Source organism: Morone saxatilis, unplaced genomic scaffold (assembly GCF_004916995.1).
Source record: "Morone saxatilis isolate NCDOM2014 unplaced genomic scaffold, NCSU_SB_2.0 Contig11, whole genome shotgun sequence".
NCBI lineage: Eukaryota > Metazoa > Chordata > Actinopteri > Moronidae > Morone > Morone saxatilis.
Genome location: NW_023339663.1, coordinates 23,330,177 through 23,341,969, shown reverse-complemented (window position 1 = coordinate 23,341,969; position 11,793 = coordinate 23,330,177). Strand labels below are relative to the sequence as shown.

The window sequence follows — 11,793 nt, the reverse complement described above, 5'->3', positions numbered from 1 at the left end:
AGACAGAAAATAACTTAATGCCAAGGTAAGGTTATCTACCCAGATATTCTAAGTTTCAAAAGCACATTTTTAAGCACCCATACATACTCATTCTGGCTTTAAAACAAACAAAAACCTAACTGTTAATGCTTCCACTTGGTTTCAAGCAAGGTTATAATCACTAATAAATAAGCTCCTTAAAACTATAACATGTACATTGTACAAAAAAAGCAACTTGTCTTCACACTCATGTTCGTAAAGATTCAATGGCGAGCAAAGCAGTTCAGTTGATTTTGTCCCTGTCTTGTTCTCTTTCTTTCTCTTCTTCTGTGTGTGTCTACATATGTGTACAATATGCCTTTAGGCATCTTTGTGTGTCTTTGCGCAACTGAGGACATACACTCTAACTGGTGACAATTTCTTTATTGTCCTCCATGAAACGTGTGAACCGGAAGTGGGCCCCATTCTCTGTGTTGGCCATTTTCTCCAAACCAGCAAGAGCAGCGTTGGGCTCCATGCTGTGTAGCTTGTCTAGGCTGCCAGTCAGGCCACCAATGGGAGAGCTACCCCCATTTCCCACACCACCTGACATGGGTGGGATGCCTCCATTCTGGATGACAGAGATTTCATTTGTCTTCATTGCCAGGCCGTTGGAGAAGGCTGCAGCGTACTGGTTCCAGAAACTGGCCGGGTCCCCATTGCTCGCCCTTGATGCCATGTCCTTCTGGAAGATCTCAGGGAACTTGACTGGGTTGGTACCCAGGAAGGCCATTGGCCCATCCACGGAGAGCCTGCGGCCACGTCTAGCGGGTGCGCTATTCCACATGTGTGTGCCCATGTGAACCTACACAGAGAGGGGGAGGCGAGAGAAAGGGGATAAAAGGGAGGGAGGAGAGAGACAGAGCAATGAGAGGGATGAAAATTAGTGATGTTTACAAACTTGGCCACAAGAGCTGCACATGAGATGATGCAATGGAAAAAATAATAATAATGCTCAACTCCAAATTAAAATAGCTTCACACCCTGGGTGCAGCAGACCAGTTAGTTGCCTATGCTGTGAGAGGTACTGGCATGGTGTAAACATCTTATTTTGGCAAGAATGATACATGCTGTTTAATCTAAACCTTAATTTGCTCATCTCACAAGGGGACCACAGGGCTTCGGGTAAAATTGCACTGTCCAGTTTCATTGCACTGGCCAGTATTGCATGTGACATTTCACCTCTGCCAAGACATTTTTTTCCCCTATTTTTTCTGCTTCATTATCCTTGAAAGACGCATTCAAATAATTATGCTTTAAGGTATTTTATTTACAAGACACTTTTCGGTGTTTACTATAGTGGAGCAACTTTAATTAAAAACTCAAATATGTCTCAATAAGATCAGTTTCAACCAAAAGCCAGAACTTAACATGCATTCCAAATTCCTCTCTAGGATTAAGGATTTACAGACTCTAAATTAACTGCCACAATTTTATTTTTTAAGTTCATGCAATTGTCCCAGATTTCTGTAGATCATTGAACAGGATCCTTTCCTTAATGATTTAGGCCTGTGACAGTTTTCACAGAGTGTGTTATGGAAAACTACAGACTGAGCTAGCACACAATGATTGCCTTTGATAATTAATTCTGCGCACTGAATCATTCTTAGCTGATTACATTCAGGAATTTCTACCCAATAATCATATTAGGTGCGTGATTCAGCCTTTCCACTAGGGTATTTTTTTCTCAGAGAGCTGTGCCATTAATTAATTATACAACATTACCACTTCTTGATGCCTAGTGCACTGACATGCCATATAAAACTAAATAGCAGTTCTGAGACTCATTTTTCACAAACATTCTCACGCACAAACTTTTAGGAGCCCAACAGTTTTCTGAATGTTGTAACATTTACCTTGAGGTTTCCTTTGGTGGTGAAAGCCCGACCACAGATACTGCAGGCAAAGGGTTTCTCCCCTGTGTGGGTTCTCTCGTGGATCTGTAAAGCACTGGAGGAGGAGAAACACTTCCCACAGGTGTTGCAGAAGTGTTGCTTCGGTGTCCTGCGTGGCGGAGCAGCAGAAAGCACTGGGGAAGTGGAGGCAGATGATGTGACCAAGCCAGGGGGCATGTCCTTGTTTTCTTGGTGGAGGCCATGGAGGAAGCCGTTGACCTCTGGTTTGTTAAGAGAGCCTACAGAGAGGAGGGAAGGGGTTGGGCTAGAGGAAAGGCTGGTGTTTGAGGGCTCAAAGAGCTGTGAGGGCAGGTCTCTCATTTGATGGGTTAGCATGTGCTGCTTGAGGTTGCCCTTGGTGGAGAAACCCCTGTTACAGGCCGTGCAAATAAATGGTCGTTCTTTGGTATGGCTTCGATAGTGAATGTCCAAGGCACTCTGACAAGCAAAGGTCTTCCCACAGATGTCACAGGATGTGTTCTTGATGGTGCTACGCTCACGGAAGGCAAATATCATGCCAAGGGGATCTTTTGAGGGATTGACAGATGTCAGGTCCAGGGCTCCAATGTTGGAGGGGTGAGATTGCAAGAAGCTTGCACTGGTGTTCTCAAAGGATAAGGCCCTCTGGTGCCTTTCTTCGAGGCTTGGGGATTTGCGTGGTTGTGGCTGCAAGCTAGTGGGGGATGGCGCCTGCATGGAGGAGGTAGATTCTGACACAGCTGGACTCCCGGCGCTTTGGCTTTCAACATCCCCTCCCAAAGACGAGGAGTCATTGGTGAGGCAATCCCCCTCAACCAAGCCATTTGCCATAGCCTTCATTTGGCTGACTTGTAGCTCGTGTATTTCATTATTGTGGGCATTCTCTTGGCCATTTTTCTCTTGCCCCTCCTGGCAAGCCATTTCAGGGGGAGCTGGTGAGTTACATAGACTGTCATGGGAAGCATCAGCTGACATGGGTGTGTCTGGCACACTGCTATCTGGGCCCTCCTCCATTCCTTCAATGTTGTCATCAGAGAAATTGTCCAGATCATCAAAGTTTCTCTCCTCAAATGAGCCAGTGTCAGAGGCCATGGACTCCGGATAACTCTCTGGCAGAGGGGTGTTGGGGATCTGCCCACCCATGTGCATGCGAATATGCTGCTGCAGAACCACAGCATTTGTGAACTTCTTCTGACAAATAGGGCAGGAGTGTTGGACTCTAAGAGGAGGCATGGCCCTATGGACGCTGTAGTGGGTCTTAAGATTTCCCTTGGTGGTAAACGCCCTTCCACAGACTTTACACTTAAATGGCCTTTCCCCAGTGTGAGTGCGATAGTGCATTTTCAGAGCACTTTGGCAGCTCAGCACCCGGTGGCAGATGACACATTCGTTTGGGTCTGTCACCTTCCTGTCAATGTTCTCCACAAGCTGTTGTAGCTTGGAGGTCTCTGACCCCTGGAGAGGATCCAGGATGCCTCCAAAGGGGAACTTAGCCTTGAACTGATCAGACATAAGAGGCATGAGTGGGTTAGTCATCATGGGTGGGCTGTTAGATGTTGTGTAGTCGGCAGTGCTCTCTGAGGCAGAGCTCACATTTGTCATGAAGCCTGAGGAGTGACTGCCTTCTTCAGTTTTCCCATTTGAGGTAGGCAGAGTTGCACCTTCAACCTCTTCAGACACTCCATCATTACTTTTAGCTGAAGGCTCAGACACACCTGAGTCACTCTTTGCAGTAACAGAAGGGCTAGTTATGGCTATTGAATGATCTTCCTTTTTGATGAAATGTGGCAGGCTCGGCATGGTTGGTGGCAACAGCATGCCGACTGAGGAGGTCAGGGTGGGCAAAACTGGTTTGCTGTCCAGCCAGCTGGTGACAGGTTTCTCAGGGGGCATAGACATGCCATATGGAATGCCGGTACTTGTTGGTATGTTGTCTAAATGCTCAGGAACAGGGTAGGGGTTCATCTGGATGTGTGGGTATTTTTCTTTATGACGCTGGAAATGCACCTTCAGGTTACCACGGGTGGAGAAGCGGTTGCCACAAATATTACACTTGTATGGTCTCTCCCCAGTGTGAGAGCGCAGGTGAATTTGCAAGGCACTGTCACTCCCAAACACCTTGCCACAAAACCTGCACTTATGCTTGAAGAAAGCCTCATCAGAGCTGCTCTTTTGTTCAAATGAAGTGACATTTGGCGGCTTGCCTTTTGTCCGCTGGGCCAAAGCTGCTAAAGAGTTGAGGTCCTCTACGGTGGTGCCAACATTGGGCAGAGAGCTGGAGAACATGGGGTTTCCAGGTGGGGGCTGAGGTAGAAGGGGATTCACTGCAGAGCTTAACAAGCTACGCATTCCAAATGCTGGCGTGGATGACTTAGCTAGGGAGTTGCTGAGCTGAGAGTGGAGGCTACTCATATGACTCGGCCTCTTGTCAGAGGACTGGGCATTGACTGTTGATGGCCCCAGTGTGCTAATGCTCTGAGATGTCTCACTGCTGCTTGGGTTGGACTGAGGTAGCTGTGCCGCTGCAGCCAGCTGCTTTAGGCTGCTAATACTGGCTGACTGACTAGCCAGGTTCTGCGCTAGGCCTGCGGCTGCAGCCAGCTGTTGGGAGAGATGTGAGCTGAGTGTAGTCAGTGGGCTGGCAGCAGGCCCCATTGTGCCTGGAGCAGAAGTTGGGGGCACCTGCATTTCTGGGGACTGGGAGGCCAGTAGCAGTATCTGATGGCGAATCTGCTCAATAAGCTGCAGTTGGTGGATCTGTTGCTGTTGTAGGGCTAGGAGCTGCTCCATAAGGGCTGGCACTGCCACCCTGGGGCCTCCAGTGGAACGGGCCTCTTGGGAGAATTGGGCCACAGCAACTTTGGTGCTCTGCAGATTTTCAATTATGACATTGCTGTTGATCATGGAGAAGTTCCCTAGTTCAGTCAGGTTACTGAGCTGAGGAAGAGGGGCAGAGATAGCTGAAGTACCTACTGCAGGGCCAGAGGAGGCTCTGACACCATGGCTGCTGACTGTGTTGATGGGGCTCCCGCTCTCTGTATGACTTCCTTCCTCTTCATGACTACTGCTCATTCCGGAAACGTCAACGTCCATGGATTCGTCTTTTTCAAGAGTGTTAGACTCCAAAAGGTCAATGCACTCTGTTTGATCAGTGTTATTAGTGGTGTCATTCATCTGGTCATCAGGATTATGGGGAGGTGACCCAGGCGAGAAAGTTCCGGTGGGGGAGGCAGGATTTTCATTCACTATCAGAACTAACTGATTCTTAGTGCAATTCTTCTGGTGTTCCTCAAGATCAGATAGTTCAAAGAATTCAGCACAACATCTGCTACAGACGTGGGCGTCTGACTCCTTGCAGGGGGGGTCCTCTGAGCAAAGTTCTGTGTCCTCTGAAAAAGAGGAAACAGAGGATTAGTGATTAGAAATGTTTTGCAGCTGAAGAAGCAGCTTTATCTCCTCAAATTCCATTGTTGTTAATCTTAAGTTAATCAGTTTTACACTTATCCCCTTGATGTGTTCACAAAAACAACGATCGAAAGGCAACAATAAGCCAACAGAAATGAGAAAAGGCCTTTTTCAATGCAGTGGCCTCTGAAACATGATAAGAAGGGATACAAAATCAATGGGAACTACTCAAATATTGCTTAAAAGTGATCTTTGAAGATGTACATCTGGGTTTCATCAGCCCAACCAAAGGTAATCATTTTCTCCAGATAATCCATCAAAATATAGAATAGACTGAAGTGAGGACATTGGGTCTTAATGAAATTTCATAGAAAGGCATTGATTTCCTATATTCCATGCCCTTCAAAGTCTACTTGTCCACTCGGCGCAAACCAAGCATTTGAAGGACTTATTAGACTTTCAATTTGCTGTCAACTTTGCTCATTTTCAGCCAACTATGGGCATCTTGGACAGGTTATCTATGTCACTAAACTAATTTGTATCCACTCAGGCTGCCGTCACAGTGAGACACGAACAAACAGAGCCTGTGGCATCTAGGCTGTTATGTGCACATACATACAACACAACTAGTTAAATAAAAAAAGAGAAAAGTAAATGTGACTTGCATATAATATGACATCATTTATCATGGCTAAAATGTCTGCTGTCTAATTATATGAATAAAAAAATACATACATTTTTTAAAAGTCAGCTGACTTTTGTTCCATTATTGTGAATAAACTTTAGCCCAAAAACAGTAGCAACCATAGAAAAGGCATTCACCGATAAATTCTTCTGGGGAAAAAAAACTATTCGCTTAAATAAACGACATGGTCAAAACTTAAGAGTAGGGTGGAACATCAGAATTCACGCATCACAAACGTGTCAAAACTGAGAAACTGGACACACCAGCTCAGTATAAACACAGAAACTTCTATTATCATTGACATGAAAATTCAAAAAGAATGACTTTCAATGATGACGATGAATGACCCTTTCAAAAGTGAAACAGGTTTTTTAATTTTCTATTTTGATAAACAAGACGAGTCAGGGAGTGAAAAAACAAGACGACACCCTGCCCCCAGAGCCACTGCTGTGCTCCAGACTTTTCTTATTCTTTTTCCTCTTTGTCACACTAAAATCTTGCTGTTTAACATACAAGTTGATTTACAAATTGCATTTCTCTATGAATCCCTTTCATTGCGGCTCTGGCCCCTCAACACTTTCATCAGGGCCAAGAATTCATTTGCAAATGAAACCCAGAGAAGTGCAGCCCTGCCCCACAGAGAGACAGGATGCCTTCCCATTGTTCGCGCAGCATGGGAGCGGCGGGGATCGTCGGCACAGCCTGGCCCTGCTCATCTCAGTCGACTCAAAGCAGATCCTGTTTAATTCAGGGATTATCTCCCTCAATGTTTCTCTGCTCAGAGACATCAGATAACGCAAAGTTGCCATGACAGTAAACCCTGGCCCTCACACCACCAAACCATGCAAACAGGGAAGACTCAACTTTAATGATAACTTTTCATGTTAAATCCCCCCTTCCATCCACCCGTCTACCTACAACCCAAGCGCTAATTTTGAAAATAAATGTGTTTGATTCATAGTGTGAGAAATGTGTGGATTAAATGAATACCTTTTTTCTTTGCTTAAGGCTGACTCTACACAAATTAGTGTGAAGAGAATCCAAAAATATGACACTGAGTGGCATGAAAGTAGGAGAAGAAGGAAAAAAAAAACTTTTCTCAAACAAACTTCTGGAAAGTGCTTAATTAATAAATACATAAAATATATGTGTATGCGTGTATGTACGTGCTCAATTCTACACAGACAATACGAAAAAATATGCAACACCACAATGAATAAACTATTTGAGAAACAATGGTTTACAGTGAAATTAATTAACAATTTCACTCATACACATTCTGTAGAAAGGGCCTAAGTGTGTGTCTTTAATTAAAATATTTTTCAAACAAAGATGACAATATTCTATTGTAGTGTGCATTTTAAAAAATCCTACAAATAAAAAGATTCTCGAAACAATTATTAACACCCAAATGCAAAAAAAATTACGATAACAAAACGATAGAAAAAAGAAAGTGATGACAAAAATATTTTGCGCATTTCTATTTTACTAAACTATGAAACTGGGAAAAACATTTTCTTCAAAAACATGCACTGCAGTGGACAGTCTCCTCTTCACCAATTATATCTTAAGTTTGGAATGGGAGAGAAGAAAATAACAATAATGCCATTGCAGCTGCAAAACACAAAAATAATTTTTTATCAATAACTTAGACTCTTTAACAACTACAGATTTTCTCTTTAAACTGTGCAATACAATGTTTTACTTTACATTGCGACAAAAAAAGGATCAAAACTAAATCAGTGCATGACTACAAATCCACTGTCCACATAAGACTAGTATAGCAAACAGCGCAGATGCTAGCATTAGGCTTAATTCCCAAAATAGCAAGGATTAACTTCGAATTAAAATTAAGATAAAGTCAAGCTGGTATAAAGATGGAGTCTGTAAAACTTCCATAGAATCTCTATCAAAAGCACAATGTAAGCAGTGTGCAGGGCTAAAGGGCGTCAGGAGAGACAAAGAGCAGAGGACAGAGTCTCAAAGAGAGTGACCAAAGTCTGAATATGAGAGACAAGAAAGCAAGGATTAGTCGAAAAAGTTGACGGAGAGCTTTGAGAGATCCTACATTATTTTTTCGCAGGGGGCCTCTGTGAGCCTCTTGACACTTGTAACTTCAGGAGGGTTTCTGCTCTCATCGTCTCCAGCCCTCTGGACTCATCCCACTGAACACTAGATGGGGTTCCGCTAAAGCTGCCGTGGTCCAGGACAAGACTCAAATCTAAGAAGCTCTGCCCCGGTGACATGCTTAAAGCTTAAGGGGAGGGAAAAAAAGGCAAAGCAAGTCCTTCAGGCTACACCTAGACCCACACTACATAAACACTGGCAAAATGACAAGCAACTGTACTCTCTGTTTGCAGGGAACAGAGCAAAAGGGGCTGCCCAGCCAATCTGCCCTCTAGGGGGGCCAGTCTGATAGGGCAAAAGGGGATGGCCACAACATTGATAAGGCCTCACACTCACACACAGATACTTAAATAAAAAGCAAAGGCCTTGCTGGGCCGCCTGCAGCTCCGATCAGCAGGGTCAATGGCGTAGTAGAGAGGAACACACTGGGCCCTGAACTCTCATCACCTCCACACAGAGGGACACTGGCAAAGGTTAAAACAGCTCAACATCCCACCCTCTGTGGCTCTCACTCCGACCTCCCAGTAACTACGGCCCCTTAGCATCACCGATATTCAGTCAGAAATACAATGACTTTCTGTTTTCACTTCCGGCTACTACAACTCTCTACACACAGCACAGTTGCTGTGAGCACTCTCTCAGCCAAATACCCCAAAACCTAAAGACAACATGTCCATATCCTTATAATTACACACACACACACAAGACACTTGCAACAATTTGAACATGCGACATAGTATTGGACATAATTGAGAACTGTTGTTTTCTGCACTCTGCCAGGTTTGGTGACAAAAGTAACTCTTCATTAAGTTTATTAGATTTAAAGGAAAATGCAGAAAAAGACAGCACTTAGGAATGAACTGGGTTTTGCATTAATCATCAAGTTCCTAAAGAACACGTGAAATGGGCTGTAAATACCTTTTCTATGCATGGCTTTCTCCTGAAAGAAGCAAGTGTCTCTTTCAAATTACCTGCACATGCTTTTCATGCAGCACTAAACACAATGTGGCTTTGAGAGCATTTACATTGCATATATTACATTTATAGGCCTTGTCCAACAGGTCTAGCCAACACCAAAAATAATTTCTCATTTTATCTGTACCTTCTGGCATTTGTTATTTTTTGTACAAATTAAAATAACGAAAAATATAAATGTTTTGGAGCAAAATTCGATCACACTGTATGACAGACCAAAGATACGCCTCCATTTAATTTAAGAAAAGGTATTTAAATTACTGAAAAATAAATGACCATTATTTTCTTGGTAATGAGTCCTTTGATTAAAAAAAAAGTCGGTCAACAAAAATACAAGTTACAACGTAACGTCCTGTTACGAAATCCAACCGTTATTGACCTTATCTTACAAGCCCATCATTCCGTAGTTTTGATGAAGTTTTTTTGTCTTTAGTTTTATATTCTTTTCAACAAAATTGTAATAATTTACAATTAATTGCAGCTTGCCTGGCTGTTTCTGGCCTCTGAAACTCTGAGCTGTAGTGCACAGTCCTGGATTTTTAGTGGTGAATGCCACTTTGTATCAACTGATTTTACATGTTAGGAACAACAGCACCGTTAAAAGAGATTATTTGGCCTTGGGAATAAATAATTATCATAGTTATATTTTTCCCAGCAAGCGTGAGCTTCTCTAAAGGCGTTACAGTACAAATTAACAAGCTGATTTATCGATGTTGATTTTGGTTGAGAAAAGTGTAAATTATTTTGTGGCAAACCAGAACTCGAGTGTGTGTGTGTGTGTGTGTGTGTGTGGGTGGGTGTGTGTGTGCGTGTCTCAGTGTGAGTAAGACTTAACTTCACTATGCTCCGATTTGAACAAAAGTGTAAACGATGGGTAAAGCGAGAGGATATTTTCAGGATCAGGTTCATCTGCGCTCTTTAGAGCAGTTTGCCCTCCTTTCAGCCAACTTTTAGCAATAAAGCCATTTAGTGTGCAAACAGGCAATGGCTTACTGAAACGGATCTTCATAAAATAAGTAAAACATTGTACTACTTTACAGCGCAGGACTAAAATAAACGGACGGGGGGATTGCTGTGTCCGGGACCCAGGAAAAGTTGGAGTCCCGGCAGGAGAGACAGGGTGGTCCATCTCGGCGCATCGAGAGCGACCGCTGAACGCAGGGAAGCTTCGGAAAGGACCGAAAACTAAGCCGGCAAGGCATAACGGGAGAGTTTCGAAGTTCATTTAAAAACACGATTTAAAGCTTTAGTGTAAAATAAAAACTTCTGAAACTTTTAACACAAGCGCACAGCAAACCTGAGGAGGAATGCGCCCTGTAGCTACTTTTGTTATTATCTTTAACTTATTTATCTTCTGTAGCCTAGTTAAGTTTGTGTAATAGCGATAATGGCGTCTTTAGTGTGGAAAAAACTATAAAAGTAGCTCTAAATTCCTCTCTGAGCTGGACTGAAGCGAATTTAAAAAAAATCCTGAGCATTAAGTTTTGTGAAAAGTGTATTTTATCACTTAGACTCTGGAATTTGCAAAGAAACAAACTAAAACCACAAGTACGAAATCCAATTCAAAGTATTAACTTCAACCGCCAGATGTGGCCACAGACACAATAAAACACCCCCAAAAAGTGCGATATTCTTGCTGCTTGGGTAAAAGGAGCGACAGGGCTCGGACTCACCATTGTGCTCCGATAAGGGCAGATGAGGGTCGGATTGGAAGTGTTGCGGCTTCGCTTGTTTCCTCCGCGACATGCTGGCTGGCACATCAGCAGGCAAAGAATAAAAAAATGACTACAAAACCTTCTCAAAAATTACGTAAATCGAGCCCATCCACCGCGCATGTGCCCCGTTATGATTATCAATAATGCTCTGCGATTAATCATACGGGGGGCTTCTTTGAAAGGCGATTGGCACCTCGCCAGCCCCCCTCCTATTCAAATGAAGTCTCTTTAATCAATTAGCTCCTGATTTGCTGGGGACTCTTGTCTCTCTCTCAGCTCCCACCCAATGAGTTGATCCGTATGGGGAAGAAAGGCTGGGTTTTCCAAACTCCCTTTAGATACGGTTTAACCCCTTCTGTTAGCCAAGTCAACGCTTATCTTGACTACTACAGGGGAATGTCAGCGTCTCGAGCCAATGCCTGCGACAGTGTCTTTCAATCTTTCACATTGATCAAGCAGCGATCACAGTGTTTCTTTGCTTTTCCCCCCTCATGTAGATGTGGAGTGACTGGACGCTCGCAACTCAAACCTCCGCGATCTCCAACCAACTTTCTTCTCTCTACAACTCGGCAGTCCGTCCTCCGGTCTCGCATCAAGATCGTTGTAATTCAGCTCTTGTTGTGTTGCACACCGACACCTACTCTCTCAAGAGTTTCAGTCGTGGCTCCCGGTGCGCTAAAACGCAGCGTAGCGCGAGCATGTTCCGTGCGTAAATGGCACCAGTACGCGTTCCCAAAAGTCCACAGTGTGTTCCGACGTCCCAATCAGTTTCATTAGATTATTATTAGTCGAAAGGGGGGTTAGTTACTAACACGTTTTCATCACACACTGCATTCCGCGAATAAACAAACTTTGAGGGCCCGTACAGCACTGGGACAATGTGGAGCCCGGCCCATCGACGGTCTGATTGGTCACCGAGCTATTCAGTCATGCTGCCATTCACCTCCACCCCTCCACCTCCTCCCTCCCTTCTCTCGCTCTCCCTCTCTCTCTC

At 44.0% G+C, this 11,793-nt stretch overlaps 1 protein-coding gene across 1 annotated transcript; it reads right to left on the bottom strand.

Annotated features, from left to right (window-relative positions):
* Positions 1-322: 322 nt before the first annotated feature.
* On the bottom strand, positions 323-11,650 carry sall1a (spalt-like transcription factor 1a). Its single transcript, XM_035682084.1, has 3 exons — positions 10,758-11,650; positions 1,875-5,281; positions 323-823 (listed from the first exon to the last, which is right to left on the bottom strand). Exons 1-3 carry the CDS (start codon positions 10,828-10,830, stop codon positions 383-385), a joined length of 3,921 nt encoding a protein of 1,306 aa, XP_035537977.1. The 5' UTR covers positions 10,831-11,650; the 3' UTR covers positions 323-382.
* Between the last annotated feature and the right edge of the window lie 143 nt (positions 11,651-11,793).

What these genes read in the sequence shown, in the direction of transcription:
- sall1a (XM_035682084.1), bottom strand. Translation starts at nt 10,830, where the DNA reads ATGTCGCGGAGGAAACAAGCGAAGCCGCAACACTTCCAATCCGACCCT. An exon ending in GCCCTTATCGGAGCACAATG is followed by an intron (nt 5,282 to 10,757) that starts GTGAGTCCGAGC and finishes CCTCTTTTTCAG; the next exon opens with AGGACACAGAACTTTGCTCA. An exon ending in CCACCAAAGGAAACCTCAAG is followed by an intron (nt 824 to 1,874) that starts GTAAATGTTACA and finishes CTCTCTGTGTAG; the next exon opens with GTTCACATGGGCACACACAT.